The sequence below is a fragment of the Numenius arquata genome, chromosome 23, assembly GCF_964106895.1.
Source record: "Numenius arquata chromosome 23, bNumArq3.hap1.1, whole genome shotgun sequence".
In the NCBI taxonomy this organism is placed as follows: Eukaryota; Metazoa; Chordata; class Aves; order Charadriiformes; family Scolopacidae; genus Numenius; species Numenius arquata.
Window position 1 is genome coordinate 1227150 of NC_133598.1, and position 22982 is coordinate 1250131.

The following is a 22982-nucleotide window of genomic DNA, read 5'->3' on the forward strand; positions in this document are numbered from 1 at the left end:
GGAAATGCCTTTGCAGAGAAAGGACAGTGAAGAAGAGAGGGACTGAATGCCTGGCTGGCCCCACACACAGTCATGGGGGGCAGTGACAAGACACTTGGCCCAGGTGATTTTCCGGTGAATTGGGAAAGTGAGGAGGAATTTTCTGGATGTCCCAGCCCACCTGAAGTATTAACTTGTTTCAAGGAACGCGGGGTAGAGCAAAGGGAAGGAAAACTCGTGCTGTGTTTGGTTGTTACTGCCGTGCTGGAAATAGACATGGGGATGTTTGGAGCTGAAGCAGCGGCCCCGCGTGAGATGCAGGCGCAGCAGCTCAAAGGTGTCTGGGCAGCAAATAGTAAAAGGGAGAAGGGGGAGGGGGTGCACATGGTGGCATTCCTCCTTCCCTGCAACCAAGCCCAGGGAAAGGGCATCCACTCTTCAGTGTGGGGACAGGGGTGGGAACAGCGACAGGCATAGGTGGGAATGAACCCTTATGTTCTGCTTGTAACACTGTGGGGCCAGCGTAATTAGCAATGGGTTATAGCTCTGCTGGATAACGGGGCAGAAGTAATTTCATGGAAATCTGCCCTATCACCCCAGGAATAAAGTGATGAATGTGAACAAAATCAGGGTGAGGGGGTTGCTGAAGAACTGTCTAGAAAGGTCTTTCTAACCTTGCAGTTTGGTTGGAGTGAGGAGGGTATGCACCACCTACAGGTTGAGGTGGGCTCTGAGAGTGCCCCAATATATATCCCAAACCATGATCCATGAGCAGGAAAGACGTTTAATAGTGACGTGCGGAAAATAGACTCCACAACTTCTAAAGTTATAAAGTTGTAAAGTAGGTATGCTTATTCAGCGCCGGGCAGCACAGGGGGGTGATCCCACCAAACTGTGCACGCCCTCAAAACCCAAAAGCCCTATCTTTATGCTACTAACTTATATATATTCAATATATGTTGCAAGACGCCTATACATATGTATGTCCTGTCCCGCTTTGTATTAAAATCAGTCTCTCAAGGCCATTTCCATACTCTCCGCCCCTTTGCATCTGCGCAGTGCCTCCTGGTGGTGGTCGCCGGGGGTCCCCATGATGAAGTAAGGAGACTCCTCTTGGTCACCGCTAGTAACCTTTCTTGTTCGCGCAGGCTTAGATCTTCATTGGGATTCAGCCAAACCGCAAACTAGTTTTAGTCGGTTTGGCTGTTCTTGACTTGCAGCGCTTACCTCTTATTTCTTCTCTTGGCCAACATCCTCTTTGTTTCCCTTCTGATATATTGCCATAAGCATTAACCTATTGACCTAACATCCTATTAATATATAACTGCTATTGCTGACCTACTAGCCTGTTTCCTTCGCTCAATAGCCAGTGGGGGAAAATATTCCTTCCGTATCTGCTCAGTTCGCACTGGGGAGGATTGTATCCTCCACATTGTGCGGGTCCCTCCCTCCAGGGCTGTAGATTCAGAGCAGGACTGGCTGCTCCAGGACATGCTGACACCTCCCCAACCAGTAAAACATGGTTAGAAGCTGGGGTTGTCCAGCAGACACATTTGCCGTTCAAGAACCTTGTTTGGCCTGTAAAGAAAGTGGCTCTGCCAGACCCGGGGGGGGCAGCTTTTGGTGTCTCCTCACAGAAGCCAGCCCTGCAGCCCCTGCACTAGCAAAGCCTTGCCAGGTCAACCAAGTACATTCTCCTTACTCTTGCATTATTATGTGCAACATGGGTTTTCCATTAGGAACCTTGGCTGCAAGAGAAACTCAGCCAGCTCATGGTGACAGAGGAGGCTGCAGGCAGCTCCCTCTTGCTCCAGGCAGTGACACCACCTGCACCTGCCTGGAAAACACGAGAGGAATAAAAGGCCAGCACGTCCCTTAAAACGGGGGAAAATATCAAAAGGATGCATGAGCATTCCCAGGGCAGCCAAACCATGTGTTCAGCTGCTCTGTAAATTAATGTTGCTCCTACATTTCTCTGCCTTTTGAAGAGAGTGTTTACCTTCAACTGGGTCTAGAGACAGGTTGACTCCTCCATCCCTTCTGATGTCCCAGCCTCAGTGTCTGTAGCCTGAGGGGAGGCTGGCTTGTCCCAGGCACACACCCTTCTGCTGCCACATGAGTGTGTCACTGTGGCACCGCTCCCTTTGCAAGGGCAGGGGCCGGTTCCAGACCCTTGAGGACATCAACAAGGTGAAGTGGGAGTTTCCAATGCTGCAGGATTTTCTTTTCCTTCTAATATGGGAATTCTCTGGGGGGTTGCAGCAATGGGGATGTTCTCTAGTTTTTATATTATCCTTGACACACAGACCTGGGACGCGGAGACGTTCTGTGTCTGGGAAGGCCATGACAGCTTCGGCTCCACTGTGGTTTCTCTCTGTCCTACAGTGAGACAGCAGCTGACTGAACCACTGCCAAACCCTTGAGCTCAGCTAAAACTGATGGGACTGGCCAGTGACTGATTCCTTCCTTACCTGTAGGGTCTGAAGGACTTGCCAAGAGCTCTCTAGAGGGGCTGAGAGCTGGTGTCAAGAGTCCATGTTCTCAGTGGGGTGTGTGCATGATCGTGCTCATGTACATTTTCCTCTGGCTGTGCTCATGTCTGTGGGGAGGCTCAGGAATGTGGTAGACTGAGGAGAAGCCGTACCAGTAAAATCTGAGGAGAAATAGGCTTTCAGCACGTCAGCCTTTTCTGTGTCATTTGTCACTGGGACTCCATCCTCACCAAGCAATAAGCCCACTTATATTTAGCCTTCCAAGCACCCCCATCCCATGGTTAAACACCATCTCCATGGCCAAGGAACTTGAGGACAGATGGATGTCAGGGAGAAAGCTTTTGTGTGGGTGAAGGGGCTGAAGCTGGGCACATTACTCTCCTCAGCTGCATCTCCCCCTCACACCAAGTGCAGATCAGTCTCCCCTCAACCACATTGAAGCCTTGGACACAGGATTTGCAGAAGATGCCTCTGACAAATCCAACACAGTTTTAGGTTCTGGACAGTGTAGACAGCTGTGGTCATCAGTGGAGGTCTCACTCTGGGGTACCTGCTATTTTAAGCTGAGGGCATTTACAAGCCTGGTTTGGCGTCTTTATGGTGTAGCCTCCAAAGGGCCTGCCCCAAGTCAGGTTTCTTGGACTCTTTTCATTGTCAAAGACCCTGGGTCTAGATGCAGCTGTGCAAGTCACGCTGGCATGTGCTTCACAGCAGCACAGGCTGGGGAGGCAGGGGTCCAACCTCACCACAGCTCCAGGTGCCCCTGCTGGGCAGGCTGAGCTCGGAGCTCCATGCAAGCAGTGGCAGGGAGGGAACCGCTCCTCAGAGCACCCCCACCTTTTTGTGCTCTGCTGCCAGCTGTGGGCACCAGTGTGGGCTCAGTGCACAGAAATAGGCAGCGCTGTCCTGAAGCTCGGCGTCCCGCACGTGCAGAAACACCTGGGAGGTCTCCACAGACATTACAGAGAAGAACCTCCCTGAATCCACCTGAGGTTTCCCTTTGTACACCCAGAGCAGCATCTGAGGGGACTGGCTCTGGTGCTGCTGGTACCAGAAGATGGAGGGACTGGAATAGCTGGTGGAGAAATTGCAGTGCAGACTTGCGTTGTGTCCGGCCTGGATGGTCATTTGTGTTGGGAACTGGAGCACAGAGTCCTTTTGGGCATGACCTGTCAAACCAGAAAGGGCTTTCAGCTTTGCTTGCCTCTGGATCTGTCTGTCTGTCACTTCATCAGCTTGCTCACTGTCCACACTTTCCGTCTCACTTTTCCCAGTCTCTGAAATGCTGAGCTGTCTGTCCCTGCACACTTCTTTCTGCAGGTCCTTCTTTATGACCATCCCTATGGAGACTGGTAGCACTGGATCCAAAACATCCGGCAGAGAAGCTGCTGTGTGCTGCATCGCCCCCTTTTTTTTCAGGATTAATGTGTATTAACAGATCCCTCAAGAATTGTCAGTACCTGCATATTTAGGGTGATGCCTTCTTCCTCCTCTTATGCCCATTGATCCTGACAGATCCCACATTATTTACCATGCCCGTCTGCAGCACCGGATCTCCCTACAGAAACTCTCCCAGATTCCCCAGGGAATCAGAACTCATGTCTCTTTCATTCCACCACCAGCCACAGAAACTCTTGCCTCATGCTCCCCAGCCTGAAAGTCACATCTCACCAAAGCCTGCCAGTTCCACCAGCGCTGCCAGGAAAATCAGGACCATGTCACGCTCTCCCTTCATGCAGTGCCCAGGAACCTGCCAGCATGAAGGACCTGATGCTTGCACCTTCACCTCTTCTTCAGCCTCTGCCAGATCAAAGAGGCCTCCAAAGCACAGCCCAGAGGGAGGAGCAAAAGTCCTTCCCTGCTTCTCCAGGCAGGCCTCTTTGGGTCTGTCCCCCAACCTCTACCACAGGAAGGCCCTCGAGAGAGAGAACAGACTCATGGTTTAAGTACTGTCCGTGAAAGAGACAGGCATGCCTCAAGAACGTCTCCTGACACCCACCACCTAGCCACCTGCACAGGCCAGCATGCAGCTCTGCAGGAGATGGAGAAGGAACCCCTGCATGCACCCAAGTCCACCCTGTCCCTGGGACGGTCAGGATGGAGAGAGGACCAGGCACACACTGAAGTGCCTGCACCCAGGTGTCACACACTCTCTCCCTTCTCCTCTGGCCATAGAGGAGGAACCTGAAGAGAAACATCTCTGTGAAGAGCATCTGCTGCAGAAACCAGCCACACAGGGACAGACACACTCCCTCACTTTAGTAGGGGAGGACACAGCAACACAGCTCTCTGTTTTACAGGCAGTCACTCTTTGTCCCTTCCCCTCCCCACAGAACCCACAGCCTCCAGCTGCTTGTTCCACTCTGGGCTCCAGAAGCTCAGGATCCCGCAAGCAAAAGGGCTACTTGGCTTTCTTGTCTTCTGGTGTCTGCTGCCTGGAACAGGGCTCCTCTTCCCCTTCTCACCCAGGGCCTTTCTCACACACTTGGCAGAGACTGCAGGAGGCAGGTTATTGGCACAGCAGCCCAAATTCACAACCTCGCTCCCACAAGGCCTTCAGGGTCCTGTTGTCCAGTCGAGGCCATGTCAGAAGGACGGTGGGCTGCCCTCTGCTCTCCAGTGACTGCAAACCTTCAAGGAATTCCCTTGGAATACAACTATGGCTGCCACAACAGGCCCCAGCTGAGGCAGGGAAGAGGCTGAGCCTTTCGTCTATGCCCCGGAACCCTGTGAACATGGACTGTCACTGCTGTCTCAGCTCCTACAACCACGCATGCCTCTCTGGGGACTGGCTGGGCCCACGACACCATGACAAGAGGCCTCTTTCCAGCTCTCACCATGGACCTTCATCCCCACACGGCAACTTAGCAGATCTCTTTGTGGCTCCCTCCTCAGGTCTGAACTTGAGGCTCAGATGTGTCTTTCAACCAGTGCCCAGCTCAAGCTTCTCTCCCATCTCCTGGACTTCCCTTCAACACCAAAGGCTCTCAGTCTGAGGATGAGGGGAATCGAGTGCCCCAAGCTCTATGTCCCGATCACCAGGCACTGTGGGATACACTTGAAGGTGTCTGTGAAAATCATGTTCTACCTTCCTGCCGACGCAGAACTGCCAGCTCTACAGGATGCCTTTGCAACACCAGCAGGAGCACTCTAGAAGCAGAGAGTGGAGCTGGAGGATTCCGTTTGCAATTGTCTATCTGAGCCGATTTACAAAGTTACCAGCAAGAAACCACTTAGGACTTGCATTGACCCTGTATCAGTTTCGGTTCTATGTGAGCATGGGGACGAAAGAGGGGTGGAAGAGATCGCCTGCCCCAGCCCGTGGAGCAGCAGCAGCGGCCGGTCCGTGGAGCAGGAGCGAGGTGTGTCCGGCTGCCCGTGGGCAGGAGGGTCTCTGCTGCTCGCCGCCCTGTGCAGGGCAGAAAGGCGCTGCTCCTGGCCGGGAGCCAGCGGGGCCGGCGGCTGCAATCGCTCCTTGCCGGGCCCCGCCGGACACCGCCACCGCTCCGGGCGCGCTTCCTGCCCCGCCGCCGCCGGCAGTGTGGCGGGGGGGTTCTGTGTGCGTCCCGGTGGGAGTGTGGGGGGTGAGCGGGGGGTAAGGGGCGGGAGGAGGCTTCCGCCCGGTGGACGGTGCCAGAGCCGGTGGCGGTGGCGGTGGGTCGGGGGAAGCGCCCCGGGGCGAGGCGGCCCCCGCGGGCGGAGCGGCAGCGCCCCCTGGCGGGCCCGCCCGGGGATGTACCCCCGCCCCCGACACACACGCCCGGTCCCGTTCCTGCCCGGCCGCAGCCCCGGCTCCTCTCCCCGTGTCTCCCAGGGCGCAGTAATACACCGCCGCGTCCCCGCGCCGGGGCCGGGCGAGCCACAGGGCGCTGGACCGGCCGTCTGCCGCCACCCGCAGCCACCCCGGCGGATCCGGTAGCTCCTTGGAGTCTTTAAGAACTCTTTGGAGTAGTGCGGGGCTTCGGCCCGGGAGCTGACGGTACAAGTAGATCATGTCCCTGGTCTGTATGTTGGGGTGAGAGCAGTTGATGCTGATGGCGGTGCCCTCGGTGGTCTCTGCCGACGGCTTCTGCTGCACCTGGGCTCTGCCCGCAGCCACTGCCGAGGAAGGAGAAAGAAATGACAAAGATGACAAAGACACGAGATGGTCAGGCTTCCTCAGCATTTCTCCTTGCCCAGAAAGCAATCCCCATCCTTTGAACTCTCTAGCGCTGGGGAGAGCAGCTGTGTCCTGGCCTGGAGAGGCAGGGAGCAGGGACTGCCAGCCATGCTGAGGAGCTCCCAATACTCTGGTCCTCTGAATTCAACTAAGGATCCAAGTTGGAGTGAATCCATCCTTGCTGTGGCCTGAAATGGGCAGCAGCAGAGTGTGAGCTCTGCAGGGGCAGGAGAAGGGGAGCTCAGGAGGCAGGGGCTGCATTTCAGGGCCTCTTCCCTGGACAGATCTCCTGGGGGCTGGTGCCATCACCACTCAGCTGCACTGGGGTTCCCTGGGAACCTGCTGCACTTTGGTGCTCATGTGAATGTCCCCACCATGAGCAGCACCTTCCCTTGTGATGAGGACACACAGAGGAACTTCTGGGGAAGGACAAGGCCCCCGGCGTGCCCGTGCCATTGTTTGTGTACTCGCACACTGCACAGAGTGGGGACAAGTCCAAACCAGCCAGACTTTTTTCCTGAGGTCCGTGGTAGGCAGGATGGGGTCATAACCGAAGAGCAAGAACAACGCACACGCCTGGGGAGGGAACAACGACCATTGGAGTGAGCTGAGAGGGGAGGGAAAGGGATGGGCATTGTACTTCCTCATGCGAGGGAGTCATTCAGCATCCAGCTGAGGATGGCTGGAGCTTCCTCCTGAGAATGACACTTCAATCACCTCCAACAGAGTGACCCAGGCTGATGTCACTTGACTGCTTTGGACCCATCCAGCACTTGAGCTGAGTCTTCTGCCTGCACTGCTGCAATCCTGCCCTGGAAATCCTGGGGCTTTTCAGTCGCATGCTCACAGGAAACTTTAATTGGGGAACGATCATGGCACAAACCTGGAAAAGAAAAGGCAGCAGTGTTGGAAACCAAAGCACAGCCCATATCATTAGCTGCAATGGTTTGCATTCAAGATGAGCTTGTCAGAAAATCGTTACCTCTGCAAAGGGCGCCTCTGGTCCTGCGGCAATGAAGGGCAGGTATAAAAGCCAGCGCAGGTCCCTCCTCTCTCATCCACTTCTCTGGCCTCCTCTTTGGGAACCAGGTGAGTCTGAAGCTCCTTTTCCTTCTCTTCAAAAGTGAGATCTCTCCTTGATGCACATCTCAGCTAATTATGGCTATGTCCTGTCTTGGGCTTTGGATGTTCTCGTGATGTGAGAACATCTGCTTAGAGAGAGGCTGGGACGCAGCAGAGGCTTTTTTTTTTGTTTGTTTTATGCACTAAAAAAGGGCCTCCCTGGGCCAGGCTGCTCTTTGTAGGGTGATGAAGAACACATGGCTCCTGTCCAAGCTTCAATCTCCCCACTCAGTAGTGGCTTTGACTCCTTTGTGACAGGGTAACTAGGCTGCTCCTCACCCAACCTTGTGCTCTGCTTCCTCCCTTCTTCTCTCCCAGGTGCACCTCCAGCCCCAAGACATGTCCTGCTACAACCAGTGCCTGCCATGCCGGCCCTGTGGCCCGACCCCACTGGCCAACAGCTGCAACGAGCCCTGTGTCAGGCAGTGCCAGAACTCCACCGTCGTCATTGAGCCTTCTGCTGTGGTGGTGACCCTGCCTGGACCCATCCTCAGCTCCTTCCCTCAGAACACCGTGGTGGGATCCTCTACCTCCGCTGCTGTTGGCAGCATCCTCAGCTGTGATGGAGTCCCCATCACCTCTGGGTGCTGTGACCTCTCTGGCATTTCCAGCCGCTACTATGGCAGAAGGTCCCTCCCCTGTTAAAGATTCTGGGGAAGTCCCAGGGAGACACCTTGAGGAGCTCAGAACATGGTGCTGGGCAGAGCATCAAGCTTTAGAATGTTGTTTTCAGCACAGATGAATGGCTTTGCTTTTCTTTCTCTCTTCTGTGTTTGCTTCATATGCCCTTAGCAGCAAGGTTCCCTCAAGGTCAACCTGTTGGACACCATCTGTCCCCTCTCCCTCTATGGGACAGGCAGACGGACATCATGCAAGAACGTCTTCATGACCAAGGACCGCAAACTCACAGCTGCCCCTGGGGCTCCATGAACTGGTGGCCCCGACCTGGAGTGACTTTGTTTCCCACTTTTCACTCATTAAAGTTCTGCTGCATTCAAGTGTGGCCTCCAGGTTGTCCTTTGCTCTGTGGACACTCTCCAAGTTGCCAAAAGAGAAGGGGTGGAAGGGGGTAAGACCACAAGGAGATCTATTCCCGTTCACAGAGGAGAGGTTGGTTGGGACATCCTGCAGTGACTCCTCTTTTGGAACCATCCCTTGGAGCTGAGGAAGACATCCCTGGCTGCTCTGCTGCCAGTGACCATCAGGTCATGCCTTGCTTTATATCAGGCAAAAATTGTCCAGGAAGGCAGGAGGCCCTGAGGTCTCAGCAGCCCCATGAGCTCTTGAGCAAGGCCGTTCCTCTTGCTATGGCCAGAGCTGCTCTGGGGTGTTGGGGTGAAGGCTGTGGGGCTCTGGAAGATGAGTTGCTTGCAGAATGGCAGGAGTGGTAATGAAGGGAACAGCCTTTGGGATGACCTCTCCCCTCCACCACCCAATCTAGGGGCTATGGCCTGGAGGCATCAGCAGGGTGGAGTTGTCCATGCTGCTGGACGCATCAAGGCTCAAAAGTGGAGCTGAGCATGTGGGAGCTGAGAGTGCTCAGCACAGAAATGGGACAGTGAAATGATGTATTTCTGAAGGAGATCAAATTGCTGTGATAGAGAACATGAAGGTCATCCAGGACGAGGGTACTGGGTGCACTTCCCATGAGTGCTGAAGGCAGGTGCAGAGCCCTGAACTGCTTCTTTGGTCCCCGCAACAAATCTGTGCTTAGGAATTGGCTGCCATTCCTTGAGGGAGAGGATTTTTTTACATGCAGATCTCATCCCTTCTGATCAGTGGAAATGTCTCTTGGCAGCCACTACAGTCCCATATGCCATTTCCTGCATGAAAATACAGATGTCTTGACAAAAGTGTTCAGGTGCAAGGATGGACATGATGGACCCAACCCGTGTCTGACACTGAGAATGGAATTATAGCAGATGAAATCTAGCTCAGATTGACTGAAGACCAAAAGTTTCAGTCTCTCTTCCCTGGTGTCTTCCTTCCAAAGGTGCTGGAGGGCTTCCTCAGGCCAGGGGGACTTATCCGTCTCAATCTGCATGGCCAGCTATACTTCTTCCAGATCCTGGGAAGTCAACAACGCTTTCTCTACATTCCCATGACCTATGGCCACTGCTTGACTATGTCCAACCCACTACACTCTGAGGCCATCATGCACCAGGCTGTGTGTGTCTGGCAGGTGGCAAGGACAAGACTGGCGGGTTCCCTGTCTCATTCTCTGCCAGCAGTGCTCACTTCTCATAGTACTTCCTGCAGGCCCAACCACATCCTCCACTTCTTGGGTCATCCCCCAGTTCTCATCCACCAACTCGACTGACCAAAATGGGGCAATCCTTCTGTGGACTAGATCCGTCCAGTGACCTGTGCCCTGGAGAGGGGGCAGCACATTGTACTGTGCTGTGGGAGTGATGGAGCACTGGCACAGGTATCCCAGGGAGTTTGCCCAGTTTCCCTCTTTAGAGATTTTCAAAAACCACCTGGACACAGTCCTGGGCAACTGGCTGTGGATGGCCCTGCTTGAGCTGGGTGGGGGGAGTAGACCAGATGACTTCCAGGGGTCCCTTCCAACCTCAGCCATTCTGTGATTCATTCTGTGAGAGTAGCTGATGTGGAGCAGCTCTGGGTTGCCACCCTCTGACGGGATGGAAGGTTATCTGTACTGTCCTCTCTTTCTTTCTAGTCTTAGTGCTAATAAAGGGCATTTTCAGGAATGCTTTGAAGAGGCTGAGTGCCTTTCTTAGTGGGATCAGTCAGTGTCATTTCTGGTGCCCCAGCCTCAGGGTTTGCAGCCTGTGGGGTCTAGAGAACAAGTCATATGAGGAAAGGCTGAGGGAACCGGGCATGTTTAGTTTGGAGAAGAGGAGGCTGAGGGGAGACCTCATCACCCTCTACAACTACCTGAAAAAAGGGTATTGAGAGGATGGTGTTGGCCTCTTCTCCCAAGTGAATAATGACACGCTCAGAGGAAATGGTATGACATTGCAGCAAGGGAGGTTTAGATTAGGTATTAGGAAGAATTACTTTACTGAGAGAGTGGTCGGGCACTGGAAAGGCCTGCCAAGGGAGGTGGTGGAGTCACCATCCCTGGACGTATTTAAGAAACCTGGAGACATGAGACTTCAGGGCATGCTCTAGTGCCCGAGATTGTTGTGGTTTTGGTTTTTTTTGTGTGTGTGTATGGTTGGACTCGATGATCTCAAAGGTCCACCAATGAAGATTCTGTGATTCTGTCATTCTGTGGGCAGTCTGGCTTGTCTCAGGCCCACCACTGAGGTACTGCTCCCTCTAGAGAGTTGGGGCTGGTCTCACACCCCCACATCTCTCCTAAGGAGATCACTTAGGACACTTGCAGGCACCTAAGGCTGGAGGAGTTTTTTCAAATGTAATGTGGGGATTCTTTGTGGCTGCATCCATGTAGATGTTCTTTAGATTTTATATTATTCCTGACCCACAGACTTGGGACAAGAAGAGGCTCAATGTCTGGAAAGGTCATGGCAGCTTTGACTCCACTGTGGTTTCTGTCTCTTTTCTAGAGAGAAAACAGCTGACCGAAGCAGTGTCAAGCTCTTGAGGTCAATAAAGCTGATGGTGCCTGATTCATTTCCTTAACTGTGGGGTCTGAAGAACGTGCCTACAGTCATCCTGAGAGGCTGAGAGCTGGCATTGGGTGCATGAGTTGTCAGTGATGTGTGTGCATGTTCACAGTCACATATATGTTCCTCTGCTGTGCTCATGAGTGCATTTGCACACATGGGAAGGGACCTTGAAAGCCCATCCTGTCCCACCCTCCTGCCATGGACAGGGACATCTCTCACCAGATCAGGTTGCTCAGAGCCCCATCTAACCTCACCTTGAACATTTCCAGTGATGGGGCTTCCACAACATCTCTGGGATACATCTTCCAGTGTCTCACTACCCTCACTGCAAAACATTTCTTCCTTATGTCCAATCTACATCTACCCTCTTTCAGTTTAAAGCCATTGTCCCTTGTCCTGTCACTGTGGACCCTGGCAAAACGTCTTTTGCCTTCTTTCTTATAAGCCCCCTATAAGTATTGCAAAGCCACAAGAAGGCCTGCCCAAAGCCTTCTCCTCTCCAGGCATAACTACCCCACCTCTCTCAGCCTCTCTTCACAGGGGAGGTGTCCCAACCAGTTTTGTAGCCTTCATTTGGGCCCACTCTAACAGACTCTACAGACTCTTCCCACAGGCAATGCAGAGACATCAGCTCACACACAGGTCTTATCCCATCCTACAGTAAATGGAATGAACCATCTTTCTGGAGACACTGAGCCTGCAATTGTCCAGTGGTGGCCTCTGAACTAAAGTCACAGCAGGGCCTGCCTTTACCTGGTAACATGTACATGGCTTGTTTCATCATACGCTCAGAAGTGAACCCACAGACTGTTCCACCAGAGCTACAAACACCTCCATCCCATGGGTAAAGCCCATATCTGTGTCCCTGGTAGTCAGGGACAGATGGAGAGCGGGGAAAGAGATTTTGTGGGGGTGAGCAGGATCACACTGGGCGTGTTATTCTCATCAGCTGCATCTCTGCCTCTCACTGAGTGCAGATCAGTCTTCTCTCAGACACAGTGAACTCTTTAAAACAAGATTTGCAGAAGGTGACTCTGTCATGTCCAAGACCTGCACCCTGGACATGTAGACAGCCTCTTGTTGAGTGTCTTGAGTCTACTCAATGAACTCTAGATGCCTAGAGGTCTAGATTAGAGTCTGTGTGTGTGTGTGTGTTGTCTAAGCCAGCTTTTAGTGTGTCTTGAGTGACCTTTACTGGACTCTTCCAGCACGTGAGATGAGTCCTCTGCCCACACTCGTGTTTTGTCACCGGAAATGCTTGGGCCTTTCATCCTGTCATACAAAAGATGCCTCCACTGGGGAATGGGCCTGGCATAAAGCAGGAAATGGAAAGACACCAATTCAGGAAGCCAAAACAGAGCCCATAGCATTAGCTGGGATGTTTTGCATTCAAGATGAACTTGTCAGCAAACAATCACCTCTGCAAGGGAAGCCTCTGTCAGCCTGGGGCAGTTAAGGTCCATGATAAAAGCCAGCCCAGCTCCTCGCTCTCACATCCACTTCTCTTGCCTCCTGCTCCTTGAGAGTCAGGTGAGTGTGATCCCCCTTCTCCTTCTCCAATGTCTCAAAAACGAGGTTTCATTTCAGCAGACCTCTCAGCTGACACTGGTTTTGTTCCATGATAGATCATGGGGCTGCTTGTCATGGGAGAGGGAAGCAGGGAGAAGGTTAGACATGGAGGGAGTCTGGGACTGTGCTGAGATGGCTTCTGGACTCAGAGGCCAGGCAGTAGCTGTATAGGAGCTGGTGATTCTTTTTAGGCTCTGTAAGGATGAGGCCAAAAAGCCCTCATATATCGCTGCACAGCCTCCAGTTTTCAGCTCTGCATTTTCTTTGGCTTCGTTATGGTACGGTGACAGGAATGAATGCCTGTGTGATTATTCTTCCCTGCCCTTTCTCTCAGGTGCACCTCTGAACCCAAGACATGTCCTGCTACGACCAGTGCCAGCCCTGCTGCCGGCCCTGTGGCCCGACCCCTCTGGCCAACAGCTGCAACGAGCCCTGTGTCAGGCAGTGCCAGAACTCCACCGTCGTCATTGAGCCTCCTGCGGTGGTGGTGACCCTGCCCGGCCCCATCCTCAGCTCCTTCCCTCAGAACACCGTGGTGGGATCCTCCACCTCCGCTGCTGTTGGCAGCATCCTCAGCTGTGACGGAGTCCCCATCAACTCTCCCTGCTGTGACCTCTCCTGCATCACCAGCCGCTACTGTGGCAGCAGATGCCCTCCCTGCTAAAAATGCAAGCAGTGGCCTCATACAAGGACCCCTCGGAACTCAGAACATGGTGCTGGACAGAGGATTAAACTACATGCCATTGTTTTAAGAGCAGCTCACCATCTCTGGCTTGCCCTGCAAGGGCAGATGGGAAGATGTCAACCTGGGCTCTCTGAAAACACGGCCAATGTCTACCCTTCCTGTTCTTTTTTTCCTCTCACTTTTTTTATCTCTTTCCTTTGTTTTCTGGTGTTCCCCTCAAAGTCTGTTGTGAGACCCCAGCAACCAGCCTGGAGGGACCTGCAGCCTGTCTCCCTTTGCTGGGCACATCAACAGATGCCCTGTGGGAACTCTGCCACAGCAAAAGGGGAACACATTCTCATCTGCTCCTTCTGCTCCCCACATTGGGGGCCTCCACTTGGTGTGACCTCATTTCCCTCTTTAGACTCATTAAACAATTTCTGCAACCCTGCCTGTGTCCTTTACGTGGTCTTTCCATCTGCATGCTGACTGTGGAAGGAGAAAGCCATTACTTTGTGGGAGGAATTAGGTGCGGGCCCAGAGGAACCCTTCATCACTCCTCGAGGCATTGGAGGGTAGGACACACTGCAGAGAGTCCTCTTTCAGACACTGCCTCTTGACGCTGAGGAAGACATGCCTAGTTACTCCACTGCCAACGGCCATCAGTCCTTGCCTTGCTGAGACTCTGCTCAGCAATAACCCCTTGACTTCGGAACACCTTGTCATGTGAAGAGGAATCCTGACAACTGCCAAGGCCATCCAACATCTCCAGAGCATGGGACCCTGTGGTGTAGGAGTCTGTCCTCACACAACCCTCCCTCGACCCCAGCACCAGAACCATGGGACAGGGACAGAGGACAAGGTCATTCCTGCATGGGTTGAGGATGGGAGCACCACTTCTGGCAGGTTCTGTGGGAGGCAGTGCTGAGTCAGGTGGCAACACAGGGCCAATGAGAATCAGGACCAAGCTCACCCAGAACCACTGCAACAATGGCAGCCATGGCTTTCATAAAAACATTCTAGACTTTGGGTCTTCTCAGATGGACCACAAGTCTGAAGGACACACTAGTCTCAACCAAGCAGGTGGGACCCCTTATTGCCATCCCTTTTGTACACAAAACTTCCCTGGTTTTCCCAAGAAGAAATATGCTTGTGCTGCCCTAGTTCACCGAGGAGAAATTGCAAATTCCTCCAATATCATGGATGTGTAATATCAGGCACTTCCTGAACAAGAGGGCTGGAGTCCTCGGGAGTCTCCAGGGGGTTTTCCCACCTCTGTCTTGTTTTCTTCTGGAAAAGCAGCAGCTATTTTACCCCTTTTCTGGTCACTCTGCTTCCTGTGGGATAACTATGTTTGACAAGTATCTGTATACACCTAAGCTTTCTCGAAGCACACCAGACCTGGTGTCTGAAGAATGTCCCTCATTTCAGCATCCAAAGAGAGGACAGCATCAGCCCTCATGTCTTCCCCAGGTAATGGCACAGCCTATAGCTTCTCCAGCTACTTTACAGGTACCAGGTACATTTTTTCCACATACTCCATCCCTGCTTCACCAATAGCCCTGTAAAGGAGCAAAAGAACAAAACTTAAGTCTTCCACAAATTTAATAAAAGCGTCTTTCCAGAGCACTTCCCGGTACAGCATTTGCCAGCACCTGTAAGACCACAGAATATTCTCAGGCACAACAGGCAGCAAGCGGTGGGCATTCGGCAGTGGGCAAGCACTTGCAAGTCTCCTGCACAGCATCAGGGAATGTGAAAGTTTGACAGTCAGGATTTTCTCTGGGGTGCAGCAGCTTGATGAGCCCCAGACCCCATTTGCAGCGGAGAAGCAGGGAGTGTGTACCCCTAGTATTAAGGTAAGTGCATCCTCTGGGGAAGTGAAGGATGGAATGGAATGGAATATAATACAATATAACATAACATAACATAACATAACATAACATAACATAACATAACATAACATAATATATACAATATAAGACAATATAACATAATACAATAGAGTATAAAATAATATAATATAATGTAATGTAATGTAATTATATTAGAATGTAACATAATATAATATTACATAATATAATAACAGAACAAGAAATAGGATCGGATAGAGTAGGATAGGAGAGACGGAGAGAAGAACACAATAAGAATAAAACAGAACAAGACTAGACTAGACTAGACTAGACTAGAATGGAATATTACAGTTGGGAAGGACCTACAACAACAATCTAGTCCAACTGCCTGACCACTTCAGGGCTGACCAAAAGTTAAACCATGTAATTAAGGGTGTTGTCCAAATGCCTCTTAAACACTAACAGGCTTTGGGCATTTACTGATGCTCCATTGCTCTAGGAATCCTGTTCCAGTGTTTGATTACTCTCTCTGTAAAGAAATGTTTAATAATGTCATGTTAGAACCTCCCCTGATGCAGATTTGAATCATTCCTACATGTCCTATCCCTGGATCCCAGGGAGAAGAGATCAGTGTGGGACAGGATTCGGCTGGTCTCAGCAAAACCCCCAGCACTGCTGCTTCCCTCCGAGGGGGTTGAAGCGTCGGCTGCGGTATTTGTGTCTGCACGCGTCGCTGCTCCGCGCTCCGTAGCCGGTTTCCCTGTATCGGTTGTCCCTGAAAATCATACTTAGACCGACATTGATTAGCATAATGATGCCCTTTTCGGCACCTGGACAAATCCCAGGGGCTTGGGGTCTAGCACTAGTATTAGTATTTAGACAATTTTTCTTTAGATGCCCGGGTTTGCCACAACCATAACAGTTTCCTGGTCCCAAGGGGCCACGCATGGCTGCGAAGGCAGCGGCCATGGCCTCAAACTTATGATCCATAGTACCAATTCTATTACAAGCCTCCACCATTTCAATTAATGTAGGGTTCGGGTTTGGGAGGGATTTTAACAATTTTTTGCAATCTGCGTTAGCGTTTTCAACAGCCAGTTTTAGCAACAAAATTTCGCGTGCCTCTGTGTTATCTATTTGGCGTTCCAAGGCTTGTTTTAGTCTGTCAATAAACTGCATATAAGGTTCTCGGGGTTCCTGGGTAATAGTAGTAAAAGCCTTTTGCGGTTTCTGAGAATCAGGAACCTTAAAAAAGGCCTTTTTCGCTTTTTCACGAGTTGCCTCGAGGGCCTCCCGTGGAATTCGAGCTTGATCTACAGGGTTAGTGTGCTGACCTGTGCCTGTGAGGTGCTCCAAGGTCAGTGCAGCAATAGCGTTATTATTATGACCTACATAAGTTAAAAGGAGTGCTTGGAGTCCCCCTCTCCAATGAGCCTCCCACAAAGTATATTGAGTCGGTGTCAAAAGCAGTTGCGCTAAAGATTTTAAATCATGCGGAGTCATAACATATGTATCAAAAACAGAGGATAACAAGCTTGCAAAATACGGCGAGGAAAGTCCATGTTCAGTGACAGTACGGCGCAACTCCTTAACTACCGGAAAAGATAGAGCTTCCCACTGTGCCCCCCGACCTTGATAAATCACGGGAGCTACTATCATTTTAGCAATCTCTAGTTCTCCTTCCTTTAAGGCTTGGCGCCTTATGTTAGCCCACACATTGTGTGGGTCGGGGGGGTAGAGGTCTGGCTCCTTTTCAGGGTCCACTGGTCCCGGATCAAAGGGATCCTCCTCTGGGGGATACCCCGCAGCACACACCTCTAGTGGTGCAATGGATTTTTTACCCTCCGACGATAACGGAGGTATCGCAGGAGAGTCTTCCTCTCTCTCTGCTTCATCTTTGTGACTTTTTTCCTGGGCTTTTAAAGTTTCAAAAATACTTCTCCACCACGGAAGCATATGCTGTGCTTCAGCATTCCCCGTAGTCGCTGCATCCCATAATTTCACTCCCACATCGTCCCAAAGTTCTTGCGTAAAAATAGTGGATGCAGTCACAGTGGGTATTTTCACTTGCACCCATTTAAGTATTGTTTTAAGATCATGCCCAGACATATTCTTTCCATGCTTTTTAAGGAGAGCTTTCATAAGCTCATATACGTCTCTCTCAGGGGAAGACGCTTGATTCCCCATGTTTCCCACAGCTCACCTCTCTACTCCGGAGGGATTTCAGGCCGGCTGGCTCCTGCTTCCTTTCAGCAGCTCATTCAAGTTCTGTGGGACTCGCAGCAAGTCGCTCAGCTAGGCGATTCATAAACCCATCACGTCGGGGTCACCAATTTGCCGCGATGGAGAGATGGGACGCAGCTTGATGCAAGCAAGATGTCGATTTTATTATAATTCTTTACATACATTTATACTAGTCCTAAGGTAGCGTGTTCTAAGCTAATTGGTTCACATTCCACATTAGGCATTCACAGATTGGCTAATGCTGATGCTAATGCAAAAAGTATTTTTCTAAACACTTATTTCTTCTAATTATATCAATCTATCTTGAGCAAGGACAATAGTTTCTCTTTTACAGGATAATTGTTTTACAGTCTCACCAGCTGTCCTTGTAGGAAGTCAGTACTCCCTATTCTGAAAGTTTTTATCTTATCCTTCCCACGGCCTGTGGCCCACAAGTTCCAGCACATTTTCTTTTATCAACTGAGCAGTGCTGGGGGTTTTGCTGAGACCAGCCGAATCCTGTCCCACAGATCAGCACCTCTCTCTCCACTTCCCCTCCTCTGGAAGCTCTAGAGAACCATGAGGTCACCCCTCAGACTCCTTTTCTCTAAACCAGGCAAGCCCAAAGTCTTTGGCCACTCCTCATAGGACATTCCTTCCAGCCCTTGCTCAGGCTTTGTTGCCCTCCTCTGGACGCAGTCAAGGACCTTCACTTCCTTCGGAATTTGTGGAGCCCAGAACTACACACAGAACTCAAGGGGAGGTCGTCCCAACACTAAATACAGTGGGATGATCTCCTCTCCTCACCGGCTGGTTGGACTGTGTTAACACCCTCCAGAATGTGCTTTGCCCTCTGGCTGCTAGCGCACACGCCTGACTCCTGTTGAGCCTGCTGTCAACCAGCACCCCCAGATCCCTTTCTGCAGGGCTGCTCCAGCCACTCCTCTCCCAATTTAGACTTGGGTCTGGTGTTACTCCATCCCACATGCAGAATCTGTCATTTGGATTTGTTTAATTTCATGCCATTAATGATTGCCCAATGCTACAATTTATCTAGATCCCTCTGCAAGGCCTCCTGTTCCTCCAGGGAGTCAATGGTACCTCCTAGTTTTCTATCAGCAGCAAAATGTCTCCTGGTACATTCAACTCCTGCATCCACATCACTGATCAAATCATTGAACAGAACTGGGCCTAGAACTGAGTCCAGAGGAACACCGGGCTTACTAGTCTTTACTTTGATGTAGCCTCATTCACTACAACCTTTTGAGCCCTGCCTTTCAGCCAGTTCTTCACCCAGCTCACCATGTACCTGCTCATCCCACAGCTGCACAACTTCTCCAGAAGGATGCTGTGAGGGACACTATCAAAAGCCTTACTAAGATTCACAAAAATACCATCCACGGCTTTCCCTTCAAGCACTGGGCAGGTGACCTTATCATCAAATGATATCAAATTAGTTCGACAGGACTTTCCCTTTGTGATCCCATGTTGACTGTGCCTGATGATTGCATTGCTTGCCAAAAACCATTCAATAGCACCCACTATGACCTTCTCCATAATTTTTTTCCATGGACTGAGGTCAGACTGACAGGTCTGTAGTTTCCTGGGTCCTGCTTCATGCCCTTCTTGTAAGTTGGCCTAACATTGTCTGGCTTCCAGTCATCAGGGACCTCCCCAGACTCCCAAGACCTTTGGTAGATCATTTAGGGGTTCCTGCTGTAACATCTGCCAGTTCCTTCAGTTCTCTGGCATGATTCCCATCTGTCCTTGTGGATGTATGAACAACCAGATGATACAACTGGTCCCTTACAAATGGGAAGTCACTGTTCCTGCACTCAGGGCTCTCCAACTCAGTGCGCTGGGCAGCCCAAGGTCTATCAGTATTATTAAAAATGGAGGCAAAAAATGTATTGGATGCCTCAAGTTTTCCTTCATCTCTATTACTCGGGTGACCACCTTCAACAAGTATTGGCCCAATGTTTTCTTGACACCTCCTCTTGCTATCAATGCACCTAAAAAAGCCTTTCTTGTTGTCTGACACACAATGGGCCACTTTCAACTCTAACTGAGCTTTGGCCTTTCCTGCCTTCTCTCTCCATATGTGAACCACAGCTCTGTACCTTCCCTGCGAACCCTGACCTCCCTTCCACAGATTGTACAAGTTCTTTTTTCCATGGGGTCTTCTGCCCCGCTTGCTTAACTTGAGACACAATGGAATTGCCTGCTCCTGTGCTTTTGAAAGGTGGTTCTTAAAAACCGCATACCACTTGTAGACTCCTGAAAGCAGATTTGCAGGGGACAATCCTGGGGTTGGGTGATGTGCCAACTGAGAGCTTGTGGGTAAGCCTTAAAGAGAAGAGAGATAAAGAGGACATTGTAGTGGGTGTCGTCTGTAGCCTGCCTGACAACTAAGAACCAGCAGATGAACTCTCCACAGGCAGATAGGAGCAGTCTCACATTCACAGTCCCTGGTTCTCATTGGGAACTTCAACCACGTGAATATCTTCTGGAGGGACAGCACAGCAGAACATGAGCAAGCCAGGAGGCTCCTGGACTACGTGGATGACAACTTCATCACCCAAGTGATAGAGGATCTAATGAGGACTGGCTGACACTCCAGAGGGCTGTGCAGCCACCCAGCATCACCTGGACAGGCTGGAGAGATGGGCAGAGAAGAACTTAATGAGGTTCAACAAGGGCAAGTGTAGGGTCCTGCACATGGGGAGGAAGAAGGCCAGGCACCAATATAGGTTAGGAGTAGACCTGATGGAAAACATTTCTAAGGAGAAGGATCTGGGGGTCCTGGTAGATAGTAAACTACCCATGAGCCAGCAATGTGCCCTTGTCACCACAAGGGCCAATGTAATCCTGGGCTGCATAGGGAAGAGGGTGGCCAGTAGGCCAAGGGAGGTCATTCTCCCCCTCTACTCTGCACTGGTGAGGCCACAACTGGAATACTGCATCCAGTTCTGGCCTCCCCAGTTCAAGAGAGACAGGGAACTACTGGAGAGAGTCCAGCATAGGGCAACAAAGACAATTAAGGGATTGGAGCATCTCCCTGATGAAGTAAGGCTGAGGGAACTGGGATTCTTTAGCCTGGAGAAGAGAAGGCTGAAGGGAGACCTTATTAACGCTTACAAGTGTCTAAAGGGTGGTTTGGAGGAGAATGGAGCCGGACCCTTCTCAGTGGTTCCCAGTGACAGGACAAGGGGCAACTGGCACAAGCTGCAACATAGGAAGGTCCATTCAAATATGAGAAAAAACTTCTTTCCGGTGAGGGTGACAGAGCCCTGGAACAGGCTGCCCAGGGAGGGTGTGGAGTCCTCTTCTCTGCAGATTTTCAAGACCCACCTGGATGCAGTCCTGAGTGATGTGCTCTAGGCAATCCTGCTTTAGCAGGGGAGTTGGACTAGATGATCTCTAGAGGTCCCTTCCAACTCGACAATTCCGTGATTCCGTGATTCTGTGACAGATGTTCTGCTGGATCTCAAACATACCAAGAAGGGAGGGCTTGTTACAGATGTGAAGATCAAAGACAGCCTGGGCACAGGCCAATATCACTTGCCTGTTCTGCACCCATCTGGCACCTGAGTGAGGCTTCAGCAGGCACTGACACATTCCTGCCCCAGAAATTATGGGGTCTCTCAGTCCCAGCACTCAGAAGAAACCTCCGTGAGGGAAGGTGGACAGCGTAAGCCAGGAAATGAGAAGGCGGCATCGGGGAAAACAACCACCCATCCCATGTCATTAGCTGGGATGTTTTCTGCTCCTCATGAGCAGCTTAGAAAATTGCCACTTCTGTAGAAGCTTCCTCTGGGCCTGCGGCAGGTCAGGGCCACCATAAAAGCCAGCCCAACCCCTCGCTCTCTCATCCACTTCTCTCTCCTACTCCTCCTTGAGAGCCAGGTGAGTCTGAAGCCCTTTCCCCATGTCGTTTTCTGCTCATGCAGATCTGTACTCCTCCATCCAGAGGTGGGCTGTGGTGCTGCTTCCTATGAGAGGGTGAAGAGGGGTGAACGCCTGATTCAGTGTCTGGGACTTTGTTGAGGGAGCTCTTCTGTTAAGAGACAGGCAGCAGCCTCCTTGGGTCTGGTGACGCTACTTTACTTTGCAAAGGGAATCTGGATCTTGGCTGAGGTTGTCCTTCACTGAAAATACTGGTAGCAGCCTGGTTGGGCATGGGCGATCCTTAGAGAACTGTGTCTGGAAACCCTTTTGCCCCACTGCACAGTTTCTGACTTCTGGCTCAGCAGGTGCTTTTGACATGCTTGTGGTGGAGGGACAGACTCCTGGCAGACTGCTCCTCGTGTGTGCCTGTGCTCTATTACATCTCTGCCCTCTCTCCCAGGTGCACCTGCAGCCCAGAGACATGTCCTGCTATGATCAATGCCAGCCCTGCCGGCCCTGTGGCCCGACCCCACTGGCCAACAGCTGCAACGAGCCCTGTGTCAGGCAATGCCAGAACTCCACCATCGTCATCCAGCCCTCCCCTGTGGTGGTGACCCTGCCTGGACCCATCCTCAGCTCCTTCCCTCAGAACACTGTGGTGGGATCCTCCACCTCTGCTGCTGTTGGCAGCATCCTCAGTTGTGATGGAGTGCCTATCACCTCTGGGTGCTGTGATCTCTCTGGCATTTCCAGCCGCTACTATGGCAGAAGGTGCCCCCCCTGCTAAATCAACTGGTGACAGCCCTGACAAGGACCTCCAGGAACCTGGTGCTGGACTGAAGACAGAGCTCCTGGCCATCGATTTCAGAGAGGCTGAGCATCCAGGGCTGCCCTTCCAAAGGAGACCTGCTGGGGCTCTCTGAAAAGATGGACAAAAGCTAACTTCCCTGCCTGATTCTTTCTCCCATCTCTTGTCTTCTGTTCTTCTGGGCTGTAAGACACACAAAGACAATGTCGGACATCTGCTGGCATCTCTTCCTCTGTGGAAAGGCCTAGGTGATCTCAGCTGCTTTCAGCAGCTTCTTGTCCTCTCCCTGCTCTGGCCGCCTCCTCTACAAGTGAACTTGTTTCCCACTTCAGAGTCATTAAAGTTTTCTGCATCCTCACCTCTGCCTCCATGTAATCCTTTTCTTGGTGGACACTGTCTCATATTACCAAGAAGAAAGACATTGCCTTGGGTGGTGGGGGATAAGGTGGGGGCACAAGCAGAAGAGGAAGGGGAGGGTGGGACACAGGGCAATGGGCCTCTTCCAGTCACTGTCTCTTGGAGCTGAGGAAGACGTTACGGAGCTCCTGCACAGCCAGTGGGTATCAGGCCCTGTATTCCAGCATCTCTGCTCACATACCATCCCTTGGCCTCAGAGCATGTCCTGC

The 22982-nt window shown here is 51.6% G+C and overlaps 2 protein-coding genes across 2 annotated transcripts; both read left to right on the forward strand.

The window, feature by feature from the left end:
• The first annotated feature begins 7588 nt into the window (after positions 1-7588).
• Positions 7589-22335, forward strand: LOC141474791 (feather keratin Cos2-3-like). The gene is made up of 3 exons (XM_074162871.1): positions 7589-7623; positions 21470-21566; positions 22009-22335. Exons 1-3 carry the CDS (start codon positions 7589-7591, stop codon positions 22333-22335), a joined length of 459 nt encoding a protein of 152 aa, XP_074018972.1.
• LOC141474792 (feather keratin Cos2-3-like) lies at positions 8092-8397 on the forward strand. The gene has a single exon (XM_074162873.1). It carries the CDS (start codon positions 8092-8094, stop codon positions 8395-8397), a length of 306 nt encoding a protein of 101 aa, XP_074018974.1.
• Positions 22336-22982: the final 647 nt, after the last annotated feature.